Here is an 18453-nt window from a genome sequence, read left to right as displayed (position 1 = left end):
TTTTGGTTTTGGCTTAACGAAGATGGTAAGTGCATTAAGAATGAAGGGTGGTTGGAGTTGGTTGGGTTAGAGGTGAAACATGGGTTGACAATGGCTTTGCTAGAGCTTAGGGCTTGAGTTATTGACATTGTTTGGATTATTGTGTTAAAGAGTAATGGTGCAAAGATTAAGAGACCATGGTGTGAACTTAATAATAGTTCAATTACCAACTTGTAACTTTTTGGAAATGAGTGACCAAAATTTAAACTTACAATAATTAAGTGACCAAATGATAAATTTAAACTTAATAATAGTTCAATTACCCACATTAGACATTCACTAGCAACTTAGTAGGCTAGTAATCAACTTGTAACTTTCGGATAGTTCAGTGACTAATTTGTAACTTTTTAAAATTAAGTGACTAAAGTGTAAACTTACTAGTCATTGAGTGATATTGATTGTCACTCACTCAAATAAAATTAAGAATTGCGTGGAGAAATTTAAAGCAAGCCCAAATTGAACCTATTTTTTCTAAGGTCCAATAAATGGATGCGATTAATAGGGTAGAACAAATCACGCTCTAAGAAAAAAAACCCATTGGACCAGAGTTTTTCCTTTATCTTTCAACTTTTTGGTTTAATTTTCTTTGAAATATCTAGAAACTTCGTTGATTTAAACTCAAAGCCCTAATGAATAAGCTATTTGATTTCCATCCACCGTCATCGGATGGTTGTCTTACTCTAACATGTTCCTCTTCTCAGTGATACTTTCTCTTTGACCTTTTAGATTGAGCATTTGTCTCTTGAAACTCTTCGACTAACTTCTAATTGAATCTAGTACATTTGAGTTTTCTTTTTTAAATATTTTGATTCTCTTTTCTCTCATTTTATTTTGTCCCTTTGCTCATATAAGACTTGTTTGAGGGCTTTTTGAAACATGTGACTTTTTTCAAATTTTTATTTGCTTTTTTGGGTTCTTTTTTGTTTACTTTGATCATGGTTTTGGTGCTATTTGATTATTGGTTTAAGATAAAGTGTGTGAATAGCTTAGTTGTGAATTTTATTGGGCCTTGGTTTTGGCTTAAAAGGAAACGATGAGTGTGTTAAGAATAAAAGGTGGTCAAGTTGGTTGGACCAGAGGTGAAACATGGGTTGACAGTGGCTTTGCTAAGGTTTTGGGCTTGATTTGTTGATATTGTTAAGGTTATCGAGTTAAAAAATAATGGTGCAAAGTCTGAGTGACCATACTGTGAACTTAATAATAGTTTAATGATTAATTTTTAACTTTTTTGAAATTAAATGACCAAAATATAAACTTACTAATAATTGAGTGTTCAAATTATAAATTTAAATGCCCTATATTTGACCTCCATTAGCAATGTAATGGGCCCGGGATTAAATTGTAATTTTTTAAAATATAAATTTACTAAGTGTAGGTTACCCAAAATAAAGTTAAGAACTACGTGGAGAAATTTGAATCAGGTCCAATCCAAGACGAAACTGAGGCCCAATAAGTGGGCGCAGTCAATGGGAGACGAGCAAATCACGCTCCTCGTACACCCAGAAAAGCGCACTAGTAAGCTATATAAGCTATTGGTTTAAATGTTTGTTCTTTCCGTCTTTCATCATCTTCTTCTTCCCAAAATCTCTCATTATCGAGTTTAACCAAGGAAGGGTCTTAAAAACTCCTGCATTTGAAATGCTTTCTCGACTTGCGTCACAGCGTCTTATCGAGGTCCGTCAAGCTTTCCGTCTATCTTCTCAGGTATTCATCTAACTTTTCTCTTCCATTTTCCCGCTCTCAACCAAACACTTCTCCATCTCATTTTTTCGCTCTTTTATTTTATTTTATTTATTTCCCTGTTCCACAGGTGTATCGATCCTTCTCCACTGCCTTGAACTATGTATGTTCTAATCCTCCCAGCAATATATATATTTAAGTTGCATAATGTACTGAAAATTCCTGGGATTTTCCTCCGTAAGTAATACTACTAGAAAAGACGGTTGATTGAATGAATTTGGCGCAATCTTTTTTGCTGTAGCACATTGATGGCCCAGATAACAATCCCGACCTTCCATGGGAATTTTCTGAGGCAAACAAAGCAAAGGTTAGTAAATGCATGACTAGATTCTTAAAATTTGAGGAATTCCTATATTTTCCCAGAAGTGTAATATAGTGAAGTCAAATGCCATTAATTTGCTTTCTCTACTAAAATGATCTTAAAGATTCACATTTCATGTACTGTTGTTGAAAATTGGTTTGTAACATCATTGCTTTTCTGTATTTTATGTAATCTGAATCAGTTTTTAATTTCACTTTTAGTAGCTTTGTAAATTGTAACGGTTTTTAATCCAAATTTAATTCTAAACCTAATCCTAATTTATTATTCATAGGTCAAGGGGATATTGTCTCATTATCCATCTAACTACAAGCAATCTGCTGTAATACCTCTGTTAGATCTTGCACAGCAGCAGCATGGAGGGTGGCTTCCTGTATCAGCCATGAATGCAGTATGTGGCGTGAATGCTGTTAACTTGAATTCATTTGATGACATGCATTAATATTCCTGAACTGGTAATTTTCAAATGCTTAGAGATCTAGTGATATATAGTTTATATGAAGAGACCTATAGTTTTGTTAGATATGGAAACTAACCAAATTTGGAGGCAAATTCAAGTGACATTAAATGTTTTCCTTGCTATTTGGTTTCTGGTTCAGTAAAATGCTGTTTTTAATCCAAAATGCATCACCAACTCGTATTTTGTGATGTATGTTGCATTTTGGTTTGTAGGATATGGCTGACATGCAACTAATATCTAAAAAGGGATTATTAGAGCGTTCACCACACCAGCAAGTTCCTTATGTTTGTCCCACAATGTTACCATATGCTTGGCTACTCTTATCATTGTTTCAGACAAATTCCATGCTAGGGACTCTATGAAATGTATCACACTGTTGTTGATTTACATATAAGACTTATAAAAGAAGAAAAGCCTTAGCAACTACAGGACTGGAAACCAGATAATTACTTCTAGAACTATTTGATCCGGTGTTCAATTTGATTGTAAGAATGAAATGCAGAATTATACAATTGTAATAATGGCCTTGTCAATAGCTATTTTTCCTTTATCTGAAATCACATAAGAGAGGTGGCTAGATCTGTTTACCCCTGAAACAATTTACTTAGTACTTGGGTGATTCATGTAATAAAAGGATATTTCTTCATTATGCATCACTCAGTTGTTACTCTCTGCCTGAAATGAAACTTTTGTTACGATAATTGAAATCCATGAAATTTTCATTTAGCTAATATTGAATGGTGCAGTCCTTTTATAAAGCAGAAGCTAAATAAATTATACTTATAATGAAACATGTAATGAATTGTGCAGGTGGCAAAGGTTGTGGGAGCTGCTCCTATTCGCGTGTATGAGGTTGCAACTTTTTATTCAATGTTCAACAGGTCAAAGGTTAGAATTTATGTGTATGTTTTGCACCTTGGGACCTCTTTTCAATGATCAAAGTTGCAAAACCTATATGAATTTATTCAATGGCTTTTCAGGTTGGCAAGTATCATCTATTGGTTTGTGGCACAACACCATGCATGATATGTGGTTCACGAGAAATTGAAGGAGCCGTATTGAAACACTTGGGGGCTGAGCGCAATGGTAAGTGTTGTAAACATAGTGCTTGCAGTTTATACACACATCATGTAAAACTCATGTCAGAGTTTGAAGTTTTAGATTGTATTGAATATGAAGTATCTATTGTTTTTATCATTCAGAGGTAACAAAGGACGGTTTATTCTCGGTTGGAGAAATGGAATGTATGGTAAGTCTTTCCCTTTACATGTTTACTTCTTTTTTTCTCCATAATGCCAAATTTTATTAGAAAATCTATTTATGCTAACCTTTTTTTTCCTTAATCACTCTCACAAATTTAACAGCTTTGTAAATGTTTTCTGCAGGGATGTTTTGTAAATGCTCCTATGATTGCAGTTGCTGATTACACCAATGGATCTGAAGGATATATGTATAATTACTACGTGGGTTTCTGTACAGTTCTTTTCAACTTGCCTGATTAACCATAACTAGGCAGTGTGCTCAATTGATAACCTACTGGAATTTTAATACGTGCATTGCCATATTTAAACAATGCAGGAAGATGTTACTACGCAACGAGTTGTTGAGATAGTTGAGATGTTAAGAAAAGGAGAGAAGCCACCGGTAAGCAACTAGATCAGAAAATTGCTTGGTTTTCCTCACAGTACTTTGGGGGTTTTTCGAGTTTATCATTTTTTTTGTTTGCATAATGATGCTCATGCCACTAATGTTTGTTCTAATCTGACTTCTATATATCAGGTTGGCACCCAAAATCCTAAACGTATCATGAGTGGACCTGAAGGAGGAAATACCACTTTGTTAAGTGATCCAAAACCTCCCCCTTGCCGAGATCTTGATGCCTGCTAAAGTATGGAGTTTTCATGTTCCTGTTGAATTTTTTAAGCTCAAGCAGCCATTTTTTTTTTGTTTTTTATCTGCCAATGTAACATCTGGTGGATTTTCCTTGGAATTTCAACTTGGTATAAATTATTAGATCACGAAAATGTCTCTGTACCGGATGATTGATGTCACTGTTTTGCATAAAAATTCTTTGATGGAAGCAAAGCCATAATTGTGGCATTGGAAATACCTTAATCTTCTTTTAAGCTCACAAAATGCCAGCATGTTGTGTGATAAATTTGAACACAAACTGTTTGACAGCAAAAACAATGCTAAAACCGAGTCGTCACCGTCACCCAGCCCCGGTCTACTTTTCCCCACGTCCAATTATGGTTATGTAGAAATTAAAAAGGAAGTCAAATTACATTCTGGAAAAGCACCATCAAGTATAAGTTGGACCATTGTAAGAAGCATTTTTGAAATGGCCAACCAAAAATCAGAGCCACACTAGGAAAGTGCTTCCATCATCATCCACTACCCCTCACCATTTTGATACAAAAAAGAAGACATAGCCAGTGAGCTTTGACCATATAAGGGCCTGCTTGTATTTTCTTAAGGGATTGACATTAGACCCTGTTTTGACCCCCCAAAAAAGAAAAGTTGAAAAGAAAGGCAAAAAGGCAAGAGCTATTGGCATCTGACTTTGATTGCAATTTGAACCCACAACACAACTTATTTTTGTTAGGGGAGTTAGAATCTGACAAATAAAATGTGGGGATCCCTATGCTTACCTTTTTCTTTTGTTTTTTTCTCAGGTTTATGAAGTGGGATCTGTTTCAGGCTTAACAATAGAGGAAGAAGTATCTGGTGGTTGTGTGTGGTAAATGGCCTTGGCCAGTGAGACAGGCATGATACAAAGAGCCTTTGATTGAAGGAATTGCATGGCAGCTCCAACATTTTCTTCCATGAGTTTAGCTACATGTCGCTCTGTGCCATCATTTGACCACTTCTCCCATGCTGGTTGGCTTCTTCCACTCTCACCTCTTTCATCCTGGTGTAGAATACAGGAACCTCAATTGCCTAAACGAATACCAAAATATATAAGAAAATATGTCCATACATATACAATTCATTACCTCAATTGAGGATAGTGGGATGTCTATCACAAAGGGTGCCACTGCAGCAGCTCCCCCCAACCTACTCATGGTCAAAACCTGTTCAATAATCTCATAGATAAGTTCTTCAAATGAGAATGGCCATTTATTTCTCTTCATTTCCTTAAAAGGGATAACATTCTTGACTCGAATCCCTTGAAGAACTAGTAAAAGACCTCCACAGGAAAATTTCAGTGATGCTTTAGCAGTATTTAGCTAAAGAGAAAAAAGGAATATGCGAATACGAATCCACCAACACGGACCCGAATATATTGACAGAGGAAAACTTCTGAAAGTACAAGGCATATTCAACTGATAAGGTATCAAAGACTGATCCCATAAACATGAGCAGCAACACAATATTCAGTAAAGCAGAAATATGAATAGGAAATGTGAGAGAAAACAGGTAAAATAGTTAATGATACCTTGACTTGGAGCCTCAGGAACTTCACATAATCTACAATTTCATCAAGCATCGCTGCTCTATCAGTCTACACAAAGAAACATACATGACCTTAAATGGAGTAAGATGCATTATACATGGTTTTCTTCCCAAGACATAAAATCTACCATTAAAGCCACCCATGTTTCAAAAAGATTGCAACTTAGCCAAGTTAAACAACGATAATCAACTGTAAAGTTATTACAATACGAGGAATTAGGACATTAGCCCATTCAATATTTGCACATAGTTAGAGTAACAGAAGTAAATTTACGACGCGATAAGCATAAGGAACTGACCTTGTTAACACTAGGAACAAGTTCCTGCAACCCCCTGATTCTTTCAGCAATTCTCTCCCTCCGCAACTGTGGTTTAGTTCAGCATGGTTAGTCACAATTGCAACCATTTGTTGAGCAGATTCACTTCACTTTTGCAATTTCATGGCATAAGAAGTAGGCAATCAAATGCAACTTCACCACCTACTAGATTCCCTCCTACTAAAAGATGCTATATATGAACGGGGCTTTACATCATATCATTTTATTGCTATATATGACTTTATCTCGGCTAACATTCATGATACTCCTAATTTTAATGCCCTTTGATATTTTTTGTTATTCCAGTGTTTGCTATGATAGTTTATAATAAATTTAAGCTTTACCCGTTCAGCAATGCTGTGTGGATCCGTGGCCTGTCCTCTTCTAGCGCGCACTCTTGGACGCATGGCCGGTGGATGTGCTGCTGCTGCAGCAACTGCTCCTGCCATTGGCTGCCCATGGAAAACCTGGAAAGTTATATATATATGTATATGTCACCACCACCAATGATAAAATTTAAAGAATATATGATAGCACTATGGGCGATGGCTCGTAAATATTTGAGACCACAACCTGTTGTTTAGATGATGAGTATGATGGTGATTAGTAGAATAAGTTGACAATATAAATTACCATTGTTTCTTACGTTTTTTACAGAAGCAGTTCTGCCATCAACCACCCCCTCGCGGAAGCGCTTGCCGCTACCGGAAGCTTCCTCTTGCTTCAAAAACCCGCCTTTGCCTTGCTCCAAGCTTAATCCCAACGGAAAAACCTGTCCGTGAAAGGCACCGCCTCCACCGCCGCCGATTCGTCCGAGATGGCCTGCTCCATCAGCGGAGTTGAGGTGCAGAAACATTGGCGCTCCAGCCAAGCCACCGTCGGATCCCGCTAAGCCCGTGTCAGTATGCGCAAAGTGTGGCAGCCCAAGGATTTGGTCGAGGAAACCATCGGCGGGAGCCTCGTTGGGGTTACTAGCCATAAGGAAGTGGGAGAGATAGCAAAGCAAGTGAGTTGAAACATGAGTCGAACTGGCGAGTTAGTGCTACCACACCTACATATATGCGAGCCAGAGAGAGAGAGAGAGAGAGAGAGAGAGAGAGAGAGAGAGAGGGGTTTTATGGTGGATGAAAATGCAACTCTTTACGTAAAAGGGAATGGAGTTGGATCAGAATTACGTGGGAAACCATTTCTTTTATTTTTTTGGTCTCCCGTTTGTGATTTGTCACCATGTCCATGTTTCTATAGTCAGTGGTCAGAAAACGGCGGCGATTCTTTTAAAATTTTGTAATATTAATAAATTCCGGCCAACTAATCACCGTTGTGATTCGTGCGTTGTCTGATGAGTGGGAAGCAAGACTCTGCTTTGCTTGCTTTCTTGGTTATCCATTTGCATTTAAGAGTATGTTTGAAAGAATTGATTTTTCATAAAATTATTTTTAATTTTTTCAGCGTTTAATTGACGAAAAATATTTTTTATTTGGAAAATGAACTTTAAAATAAGGGAAAATGGGTTACATTTTAGGGAAAATGTCTTACCCTTTTAATTTCCGTAAGACATTTTCCGTGCCCTCCTCTCTATCGCCTCCTTCATTCATTCCTTCATTTTCGGTAGAAAATTGCTTCTATTTATCGATTTTCCAGTAACTTGTTTTTTTAATTATTCAATACTTGTTTTTTTAACACAATTACAAATAATTTATTTGATATTAATTTTTTTCAATTTATAACAATTAATATTGTGGCTTAATAATGAGTATTATTATAAATAAATCATTGCAATATATGTAAAAATAATTTAAAATATAAAAATTTATTAATATATATCAATATATGTAAAAACAATTTTTTTGAAAAATATTTTCAGGAAATCTGCCAAACAGCCGAAAATATTTTACACAAATTCAATCAAACAACAGAAAATATTTTTCAGTAAATCATTTTACAGAAAAGTAAAATATTTTCCTGAAATCATTTTACGGAAAATATTTTACTGGCAATCAAACAGACCCTAAATTTTATTAAGTTTTATGAATTTTCTTTAAAAATATTTTAATATTTTTGTATACATTCTTTAGGTATGATACTTTTGGTAGGTAGTGGTATTAAATTAGTTTTTAATTCAATAAATTTTTTTAAATTAGTTTTTAAATGAATACATTTTAAAAGTATTTTGTTTTGAGTTAAATGGTAAATAAATAATATGTTTAACTCTATTGCAATTTTATTTTATTTGATTTTTTTAATAGTAAAAGGATTAATTTGATTTAATTTTTATAATAGAGAGATTAATTTGATTTAATAGTATAAGGGTTAAATTGATACATAGGACGAGGAATTTTTTTAGTAAGTGGAAGTTTGATAAGTGCCTAAATTCTCAATTATTTGTAATTTTGTTCTTAATTATATTATTATTATGTATTTAGGGAATAATTAGAGAAAAGTGAGGTTAAAGTTTATTTTTGAAAAGTTTCTACGGTTCGGATTTTCAACACATTGTAGATTCAATATTTTGGCCATAACTTGAGCTACAAATGTTCGTTTTGGGTCCATACGTGGTGGATTTAATCGTTATACTTTAATATTATTATTTTTAGTCTTTATATTTTTTTAAAATTTAAAATTTCAATTCTGTCCAAACGATAGTTGTCAAATTCAAGTTCTACTATTTTCAAAATCTAATGCGGCAAATATATTATCACATGTATAATGTTATATTAGCTTTTTACTTATATGTATCACTCAAAAAAATTCAAATGAAAGTAACTATCATCATTTGTATCAAGACATAAATTTCATATGAACTAAATTGTAATCTTACGCATAGTACACATACCAAACGAATTTAACTGTTATTGTTTAGGTCAAAACAAACATTCAAAAGTTGAAAAGTACATAACTAAAATAAACTAAATTCAAGTGCAAAGATTAAATCCATAATTTACACATAATATAAGGACTAATAGAAGAATTTGACCAAATATACACAACATATCAGACATCTATTAGTTTTATGGGGCAATATTTGGTACATTACGGGTGAAACTTTTAGACTCTACAAACAGGGTTAGTATGATGGCAAGTGTCCTATAAAATATAATAAAATATTAAAAGAAATAAGATACATGACAACTTTTTTACTTTGTTTGTAGAATTAAAAAAAAGTACACAGTCAAGTGTATCAAATTTAACTATTATTTTAATATATACTAATAATTTTATCATATGCATATGCATGTGAAAATTACATATTTAAAATGCAAAAGGACATTTATAAGAATATAACTCATTTTAAATAAGGCTAATTTAGTAATTTTTCAATTATTAATTAATCTATGACACTAACTCAATCAACTATAAAAGTCCCAAGAATGTGGGTGAAAACTGATAAAGTAGAGTTTTCGATTTATTTAAAATGTAAAAATACAAAAGTACCCTTATAAGAATAAAATTTATTTTGAATATGTAATAATATTAATAAAATCCCCATGCAGCCTCTGCATTCCCTAAAAATGTTTTTTTTTTTTGTAAAATCTAAACGATTTCTCGTGTGTTTGTATATATATGGTAATGAAATTTAAACCCATACAGCGAAGAAGATTGTTCTATGCAAACCAAGAGGGGAAACTGAAGCTATTAAATAATTGACATTTTAAACAAATTAAAAGATTATATATTAATACAAATGATTTTGTGTTAAAAATGTTACGGTAAAAAGATACTATAAAGTTTGCCTGCCTGCCTCACCATCTTCTCATTCTTTCCCAGACTTTGATTCGACAAATCGCAGGTCAGACTAGCCGGCTGGAACCTATCCAGAACAAAAAACCGATTGGCGGCCTTTCATACGTTAATGAAAGATATGTAAAAAGCTCGCCGGAGATGATTGTTCAAAAGCAGACTACCAAACCAAATGGCATAGACATCTCTCTATTAATCTGATCTTGGTCTATTTGAACCACCTTTCTGATGGTTGTACAGCGGTAAAAGCCACTGTGACCCGTGTTTCCGTCTTCCATAACACCGGCAATAAAGTATCCCCAATGCTGCCATACAAGCAATGGGAATTGCCCACCTGCCGAAACAAATATAAACATTTACGAATCAAAAATCGGTCACACTCTATTAAGAATGAACCGGCAACTGCTATACAAGAACAAGCAAGTGCAAAGTGTTTATGTTATATTTTACCTGTCCAAATCAAGGATGGGGCTGTAAACAATAGTTTCCCAAGCGGATACGATGAAGTGCCACACAGGATTGTAGTAAAGAGACTCCGCTGACCAGAACATCCTCGTATATGTCTCTAAGAATATAAATAGTATCCATGCTGCCATTTCGACCAAAATGAATTTTATGATGAACCGACCAACCACCACCATGACAAGGGAGAAGGCCACCAACCAATTGAAGAGCCTTTGATTGTATTCCTTGATAAACAGAGAACGCGACTTTCCCAGCATCTGCAATATTATGGTACATTCGAGGAAAACATATTAAGTAGCAAAGACACAAGACAATACAAATTGTTGCAATTTCATTACAGAGCACCATAAATGTATCTTTTCCATCTTAATAGGCAATTTCAAATTATCTGTTACCCTTCTCACCCACACAATTCCTTCAAAATCAGGGTGTTGAGTTTAATTGATATTATTTTGGTCTCCATTCTTCAACAGGGACAAAGAACATGACCTTACTGATCCAAGCATTAAACTGACTCGAGCTCATTTTGAAATGTTTTCATAACACTCCTAGTCAATAATATTGAATGATCCTTCCATCTTTCCCATTAAATATTGCAACTGAAGGAAAGTAACATTTCATAAGAAAAAGGAAACCGAAAATAAAACTGCAAGGTGTCCTCTTTACCTTCATTATTCGTTGCTCGTAATTGGCTTTCGAAGGCCCAACACACTCCTGCTCAAAGCTTTGGTTACATTGCTGTAAACCTGCATCAAATTTTGCCATAGTAGGAAGTCTAAGAACTTGAAGCTGGTCCATTCTGTCCTCACATTTGGTATATAGTGCCTCACACAGCCTTGTGGACTGATATTCATTCGTCATAATGACATTCTTAAATACCTAAACAAAATTTTTAGCATTAACAACATGAGAACTACAAAAGCTTGTAGTAGGACGTATTACTTTTAAAATCCAGATGGACATTTATATAAGATAAAAAAGAATACGGCTGGCATGATAAATAGTTAACCACAAAAATGCCTTCGTAAAATTTCTGCCTGCTTGAAGAGTAGGCAACTGATCAAACAGCTGAAATCCGATAAACCCCTATGTGGATTTCCCATCCAAAAAGGAACCTTGGAAAACTCAAGAAACTTCATAGAAGGTAAATGTGATAAGAACTAGACAAACTTCTAATACGACTGCCAATTTAAGTTTCCCACTAATTTTCTTATAAAAAATTTCCTTGCCCTACCACTAAGCAAGATTTTGAAATGTTATGAAACCAAGAAATTGAATACCCCAGGTAAGAAAAAATGTGAATGTATGAATTGATAAATTATCATTGATAAAAATGAAAAGAAAAGGTGAATGCCCCCTCAAAGTAGTCAGTACCTCCTTCATTTCTTCATCCAGTTGGTCAGCAGATTTCTTTGCATGGTGACGGCCAAAATGTTGTTCCTCAAAAGCCTTCATTGCTTCCTCTCGGGACCTTTCATGTGCATCTTGTAAGGATTGCTCTGGCATAGGTAATCTTAATTTTCCCATCCTTTCACTGTATAGCTTCAAACATCGCTCAAGGATACCTTTATTGAAAACCTCTACGAGAGAGCCTGTTGATGGGATCTCCCCTTTATTCAAAGCATCGAGTATCTATAAGATTAAAAATAAAAATGCATATTAATAACACTAAGTTGGACATCAATTAAACATGATCTCTAACAATGACTAATTTAAGAATTCTCAGAATTTGAGCATAAACTAACCTGCTCGAGGAAAGAAACAAATTCCTTTCCGTTTAAATACTTTCCCTGCACGATCTTTGGGCGTATAATACTAGCCACAAGCTCTTTCAATTGCCCTCTTTTCTTAACATACATGTGATCAAGGTCGTCATCCTTCAGGTCACAAAGCTTTGTTCGCATGAGATGAGGCTGTAATTCGAATTTCAAGCAATTAGATATTAAATGTTTACATTTTACAATAATTTTATCTGCTTTGCAAAAATAAATAAATAATAATCATCCATTTGCCAACAAATAACATAGAGCTACAGGAAAAGGTGTATATGCGTTCCATCATCATTAATCTCACTAGAAGCACACACAAACGACTTTGCTTTTCGTATACCACTACATAAAACAAAATATAAATGCTAAAAAACATTTACATCATACGCATCAAACATCCATTTATTTTTCTGTTCAGAATGACAACAGCAAGTGGAAATGAGAGAAAAGGGAAAGAGCCAAGGTAATATTTGAGCAAAACAAACATAGTTGAAACTCATACTTGTGGTAAGCTAAATGCCGTGCTGTTATCCCCCATTACAGCTAATGAGTCCCGAATCTGGTTAACCTGAAAAAGTTCCAGGATCTGTCAAATTCTAATCCAAGAAAATGTTAGTCTAGATAGAGCCTACAAGAAAAGTCATAGAAGGAATACCTGATCAATATTTTTGTCCCCTGAAAATACAAAAGACACACCATCATAAGATCATCAGAAAAGTAAATCAAGATTAACATAAATAAGCATCGGTCCAACAATGAAGCAAGACTGAGTAAACTAACCATCACTGTTAGGGACATGCCTAAGTGCCTCATCCACCATTTCTTTCACTGATTTTCCTTCTGTATAAAACCCATAAAAATGTCAATGAATTGCCTCTATATAGTGTGGCAGAAGCAATAGCCTAATTGGAGCAACATGCTTCAACTCCAAAATGAAAGCATTGAGTTCAAATTTGCTCTCCTTAACAAACAAAAAATTCAAACTAAATAGAGAAAAAAAAAGAGGAAAGAGATGCACCAAGAAAGGAATGTCTCTCAAACCACAGCATTCTAAAAAAAGATTAGGAGTATAAGAATGGATCAAAATGAAAGTTTAACCAGAAATGTATACAAGCACATAAAATCAATAGGAATCTGATATAGAACAGAAGCTAGAAAGGGATAACTCCGATGCAGATATAATATTACATGCAGTGGCAGTGCTATCATGTCCAAGGTCCATTGACATTTAAAGTAGCAGGCCCTTATGACACTTCATAAAACATATGCTGGAAGACAATTATGAACTTACGCAGAAAATCACGCTGGATAAGCCACAAAAGTTTTGCAGGTTCAAAAGCAATGTCTTGTCCCTAAAAGAATGCAGTTATTTGTTAACTTCCACAATAAAATAGCTTCATTGCACAAGCATAAATATGAAAAATATTTTAGGGAGCAATAAAATACCTTCACTCTGTTCTCCATGTAATATTAGTCAAGCAAACGACAAGAAAGGTTAGTGTCTATATTAACAGGAACTAAAAAGTAAAATACACCAAGCTTGCTCAGTGCATATAATAAATTGGTATTACTTTCAATTTAGTACATGGAAGAAGCACAAACCTTCCATAAAATTCTTCAGCAAGCTCAACAGCAAATGACAGCCGAGATATGTCAGCTTCACGAATCTAATGACAGAATGCACAAACAAGAGCATCAATAAAGAATCAACCCGTTGAAGGCTGCTGCCAATTCTGTGTTTCAACACTTTTGAACCTCAAGTCCACAACCTAATGCATAGACTGCAATTCTATATGAAGACTTTAAATGCTAAAATTCCCAGCATCACTTTTATAAGTGTATAGTATGAGAAGCACTTGGAAAATACCAGGATAGCACTTTAATTTTAGCCGAGATGCAGATTTGCAAAATTTCTTATGAAAACTGTTTTTTGAAAACATTTAGCCTCATGGAATTTAACTTGAATTTTAAGGGTTAAAACACTATCATTTCAGCTTCTAATATCTCAACTTTCCAAATAAGAGCATTTGAAAACAAGGAAAATTATAGAAAATTAACTAACCGTCTCAGGCAGGTTGTAAATTAGTACAGAGCTCATAACAGTTGCCAATGCAAAAATCCTGCATCAACAGGAACCAGAAAGGTAATATAACTAAATGTATACCATATAAAGAAAGTTGAAGTACATATGTTGGATTTACCTATCGTCGTATACATTTGACTTCCCAACACTTTCAAAACCCTCAGTGTCAAGGTAGAAAACAGAAGTTCTTACTCCATCAATATCCATTTCTAGTGGGGTGCCCCAAACCCAAATCCCTAATACAGACGAGTGTAAACATCAATTGTGTAACCATTGTGCATAATTGTAATATCACTGCTGTCTCTTACCCTTTGTTTTTGTGTCACGCATGTGTCCAACACCAAATCCTGAGGGATAAACAGGAAAAAGCATACACAACAAGTCATCAAATAGATCCCATTCAAAATAATAAGAATATGTTGAAAGTCACAACAAGGTCTATGAAATAACAAAGTAGCATATGGTAGTGAGAATCCACCTTCATCACAAGACAGTGAAAGAAGTTGATTTAGCAGAAAAGATTTGCCAGAACGGTAGGGACCAATGACCTGAATATATAAATCCAAGAAAGATTGAAAATGTGTGGGGGAACAAAGACCAAAGGAATTATTCTAGAAAAACAAATTAGGTAGAATTTCAAGTTTGATGTGTTATGTAACAGGAACAAACTAATTACTGTCAACTAGTTTTCACCCAGAATAAAGCATTCGAGACCATTGAAGAAATCGGTACATATTGTATGGTTTGTATCTTATATGTAGCAAATATTTCCACTATGATAGCCATAAATTATCAAAACTAATGATTTGCAGCATCAAATTTCTCAAATTTACCTCCCATCAAGATTTCAACACTCATACTCAGGATAAATTTCCCAACACTTATGCTAGCATTTCCATAACATTAGCAAACCTTTTTTTTCGTTCTTTTCTTACTTTCTTGAGTTGGAAAAGGGAAATGCACCAACTTTAGCACTTCACTTTTTGAGTCCCAATGATATTAAGAGCCTTTCTTATTTCTTTGTTGGGACATGCTTAGCAATTCATATTTTAAGCCTAATTGATATTTGGAGTAAGGTGACCAGAAGAAACCCAATAAACTGCAAATCCATACTAGATGTCTGGGAACGGAATCGAAAACTTACAGCAACAGCTGAAATAGGGGTAGTTATTCTGCTGATGGCTTCCAAGCCTTCCCTTGAAAGCCGAAGCTTTGTATGACCAGGATCAGGCTCCACAATAGGAAATCTGTATGTATTAATTTATGTAAAAGAGAGAGAGAGAGAGAGAGAGAGAGAGAGAGAGACCAGCATCAGATTTAGTAAAGACAAATAGGGAATATGTGAAGTTATTAGAAAGGCATAAACAACTAGCAGGCAAAAGCTAAATTCAAATCAAACAGCTAGCTGTTGCGTTTAATTTACAACTGAAAAAAAATTCCTACGAAAGCACAAATATTTTTAGCTAATATTCAGCATATGCCCAAAAAAGGGGCCGCAAGTCCACAGTAAGTTTTATAGAAAAAAGCAACTTCTTATGCATAAGCACAATGCTTTTTGAAAGAGCTAGAAACCAAGCATCTAATGACGATATTTTTCATTCAGCAGAATGGATTACAAACGCTCCTCTATATTAAAGCAGCAAAGCACATTATTTAGACATGACGCAAACCAAGCAAGATCATATGGATTTCATTCTATAGCTTCACTTCTTTAGCTGCACTACTACAGCACAAATTCTATAATCTATAAAAGCTGCATTAGTTTCCAAAATAAATTTGCCTCTTAATTCCTTATGCTTCCCGTATATAGCAGCAAAACATTAAAATAAGCTTTGGAGTGTCAGCATAAACCAGCATTAATCATTTACAAGAACTTACAAGCAATAGGTGATCTAAAGACTCAAAGAACTAACTGCTCATTAGTTCCATCAAACAACTGGCACTCACAAGAACATCACGCAGAGCAGGAACCCTTAACTGTAACAAGAATTCCAGAATCTCAATACTAAAAGAATCGCTTCATTGAAGGATTAATACCATGATCTATCTGACTAAGCAATTGCATATCAAATTTAAATCAAGCTTTAACCTTTTCAAGATTTGTTTTTGTCATTTAACATGAAGTTGCCAATACTTAACATCCCATATAACATCAAGCCTAAACAGAAAGTCAACAGATTGCCTCTCAGAATATTATTTCGTGTTCAATCCTAATGGTATTAGACCAAATCAGGAACACATCCAAGAATATAAAAAAAAACTATTCGGCGGCAATAGCTACAACTAAATCAACAATGTGCCAACGAGATCTTTAAAAAAAATGCAAACGAAAGTGTCTCGTTTTAAAGCTAATAAATAAACAAAACATATCCTAGTCAACTCTTGAACTACTCCCAGCAATAAAATCAAATTCAATACAGCATCAAAGTTTAAATACAAACAAAATAAACAGAAACAAAGGGAACTTACGGTTGATGAAAATTATCAATTGAGGAAGACCCAGATACCAAAAAGAAGAGAAGGATCGAAAAAACAAAGATCCAATAAGAAATCTCCATTGTTAGCAAAGATCGCTATTTTCCCAATGCAGATAGAAGAACTATACGAATAAGGCAAACATGAAAAGAAAGAAAGAAAGATTTAAAGGAAAGACATAAAAAGGAAACGGCAAGAATGGGATCTAACAAGACCCTGTAGAAGGGTGTACGTTAAGCATCGTAAACCCGCATGAGAGGAAATTTCAGGGAGAAAAACTACATATGAAACCCAAAAGAAACAAAAATGAAGAAACAGGACATGAAATTTGGAGTGTAGAGCAGGGGATCCGTGCCTTCAGGGATCAGAGATTTTTTTTCAAATTTTTCTTGTTATTTTCTATGTTGGGGAAGTGGAAGGGTGTGGTAAATAGGGTTAAAATGAAAGAAGAAGGGTGGAATCTATAAATTAACGGTGATGTTAACCGTCAAGTTGGGAACACTCGGAGGTCAAATGTATACGTGTCTTGTTTTTATTGGTAAGTTGACTAAAGTACTTCTCTCAATTTTTCTTTACAAATCTCATTAAAAATATTAAAAATTTATATTAATTTTTACATATATTTATTGCATGAATAGTAAATATGCTATAATGTAATATTATTCTAATAAATTACGATATTGATAAATTAGTAACATTGCTTAATTCTATAATACTGCATGTTGAATGCCATTAAAATGGTTCCAACAATTAGTTAGCTATGATAAATCGTTTGTGGATTGTTTCATCTTTGAAGCTGATGCAGATATATTTAATATATACTAATAAGATTTTTGTATGTATATATATTAAGGTAAATTCATTGAATTATTAATAAATTAATGGGGATCAGTATCTAACTATAAGTAGAAGAACATATCTTATACTCAAGCTAATCTGACGGTTACAGTCGGAGATCAAAGATTTCAACAATTCAATAACTTGAATGAAAACTTTTGAATAATTCAATGACCATTTTGTCACTTTTTAAAGCTAAGTGACCAAAACATAAACATACTAATAGTTTGATGACCTTGAGTGTATTTACCCTATATATTAAGATGATTGGTATATATTTAATATATTCTGATTTTCTAAATTGATACAATGTTTAGAACTACTCATAATCCATCTCAACCCTTAAATAGGAGAATAAACACGCTTTAGTACAGTCGAACCCACGTTTTCTTACATTATCAACAACACAAATATTAACCGAACTAAAACTCAATTGGTAAAATTACATACTACTTTAAAACTGATTCTAAACATAACTTTTATATTATTGATTATTCAGTAAATTCAACTATTTCCATATAATTATTCCCAACCTCGTTATCTCATAATATATAAGCAAGGTGATTTTTTGGGATCATATGACAATGATATTTTTTGGCTTTGTTTAGCACGAATCAATTGGTGTGAATGGAATTTCTCAATCACCCTCTCAGTTTTTCAAGCATAAAAAAACTAGGTCTCTCTCCTTTATGGCAAATTTAACAACAACAACAAAAAAAAAACAATTATTGTACCAAATCACAACTTGCCACGTA

At 34.1% G+C, this 18453-nt stretch overlaps 3 protein-coding genes across 4 annotated transcripts; 1 reads left to right on the top strand and 2 right to left on the bottom strand.

The window, feature by feature from the left end:
* The first annotated feature begins 1613 nt into the window (after positions 1-1613).
* Positions 1614-4667, top strand: LOC107941650 (NADH dehydrogenase [ubiquinone] flavoprotein 2, mitochondrial). The gene is made up of 10 exons (XM_016875227.2): positions 1614-1743; positions 1850-1882; positions 2021-2086; positions 2373-2489; positions 3369-3446; positions 3539-3644; positions 3761-3807; positions 3944-4021; positions 4137-4202; positions 4338-4667. Exons 1-10 carry the CDS (start codon positions 1678-1680, stop codon positions 4443-4445), a joined length of 765 nt encoding a protein of 254 aa, XP_016730716.1. The 5' UTR covers positions 1614-1677; the 3' UTR covers positions 4446-4667.
* A 439-nt stretch (positions 4668-5106) lies between these two features.
* LOC107941649 (transcription factor UNE12) lies at positions 5107-7536 on the bottom strand. 2 transcript variants are annotated; one of them, XM_016875225.2, is made up of 6 exons: positions 6978-7536; positions 6676-6798; positions 6314-6379; positions 5998-6063; positions 5555-5632; positions 5107-5469 (listed from the first exon to the last, which is right to left on the bottom strand). In XM_016875225.2, the coding sequence occupies exons 1-6, from the start codon at positions 7308-7310 to the stop codon at positions 5236-5238; spliced, it is 900 nt and encodes a 299-aa protein (XP_016730714.1). In that variant the 5' UTR covers positions 7311-7536; the 3' UTR covers positions 5107-5235. The 2 variants fall into 2 exon arrangements, with proteins under 2 accessions (XP_016730714.1, XP_016730715.1); XM_016875226.2 differs by having other exon boundaries at positions 6676-6783; positions 6978-7528.
* Positions 7537-9956: 2420 nt separating this feature from the next.
* On the bottom strand, positions 9957-17293 carry LOC107941657 (guanylate-binding protein 5). Its single transcript, XM_016875232.2, has 17 exons — positions 16856-17293; positions 15531-15633; positions 14865-14934; positions 14695-14733; positions 14505-14622; positions 14366-14423; positions 13906-13970; positions 13750-13756; positions 13595-13655; positions 13084-13143; positions 12959-12978; positions 12806-12871; positions 12280-12447; positions 11909-12166; positions 11201-11413; positions 10520-10791; positions 9957-10403 (listed from the first exon to the last, which is right to left on the bottom strand). The coding sequence occupies exons 1-17, from the start codon at positions 16942-16944 to the stop codon at positions 10262-10264; spliced, it is 1809 nt and encodes a 602-aa protein (XP_016730721.2). The 5' UTR covers positions 16945-17293; the 3' UTR covers positions 9957-10261.
* Between the last annotated feature and the right edge of the window lie 1160 nt (positions 17294-18453).

Source organism: Gossypium hirsutum, chromosome D07 (genome assembly GCF_007990345.1).
Source record: "Gossypium hirsutum isolate 1008001.06 chromosome D07, Gossypium_hirsutum_v2.1, whole genome shotgun sequence".
NCBI lineage: Eukaryota > Viridiplantae > Streptophyta > Magnoliopsida > Malvales > Malvaceae > Gossypium > Gossypium hirsutum.
Note: the sequence above shows the minus strand (reverse complement) of the source record. Positions and strands in the feature narration are given on the sequence as shown.

What these genes read in the sequence shown, in the direction of transcription:
- LOC107941650 (XM_016875227.2), top strand. Translation starts at nt 1,678, where the DNA reads ATGCTTTCTCGACTTGCGTCACAGCGTCTTATCGAGGTCCGTCAAGCT. An exon ending in TCTCCACTGCCTTGAACTAT is followed by an intron (nt 1,883 to 2,020) that starts GTATGTTCTAAT and finishes TTTTTGCTGTAG; the next exon opens with CACATTGATGGCCCAGATAA. An exon ending in GATATATGTATAATTACTAC is followed by an intron (nt 4,022 to 4,136) that starts GTGGGTTTCTGT and finishes TAAACAATGCAG; the next exon opens with GAAGATGTTACTACGCAACG.
- LOC107941649 (XM_016875225.2), bottom strand. Translation starts at nt 7,310, where the DNA reads ATGGCTAGTAACCCCAACGAGGCTCCCGCCGATGGTTTCCTCGACCAA. An exon ending in CACACAGCATTGCTGAACGG is followed by an intron (nt 6,380 to 6,675) that starts GTAAAGCTTAAA and finishes ACTAAACCACAG; the next exon opens with TTGCGGAGGGAGAGAATTGC. An exon ending in TCCTGAGGCTCCAAGTCAAG is followed by an intron (nt 5,633 to 5,997) that starts GTATCATTAACT and finishes ATTATTGAACAG; the next exon opens with GTTTTGACCATGAGTAGGTT.
- LOC107941657 (XM_016875232.2), bottom strand. Translation starts at nt 16,944, where the DNA reads ATGGAGATTTCTTATTGGATCTTTGTTTTTTCGATCCTTCTCTTCTTT. An exon ending in CCCCTATTTCAGCTGTTGCT is followed by an intron (nt 14,935 to 15,530) that starts GTAAGTTTTCGA and finishes TTATATATTCAG; the next exon opens with GTCATTGGTCCCTACCGTTC. An exon ending in TATCCAGCGTGATTTTCTGC is followed by an intron (nt 13,144 to 13,594) that starts GTAAGTTCATAA and finishes GGTTTTATACAG; the next exon opens with AAGGAAAATCAGTGAAAGAA.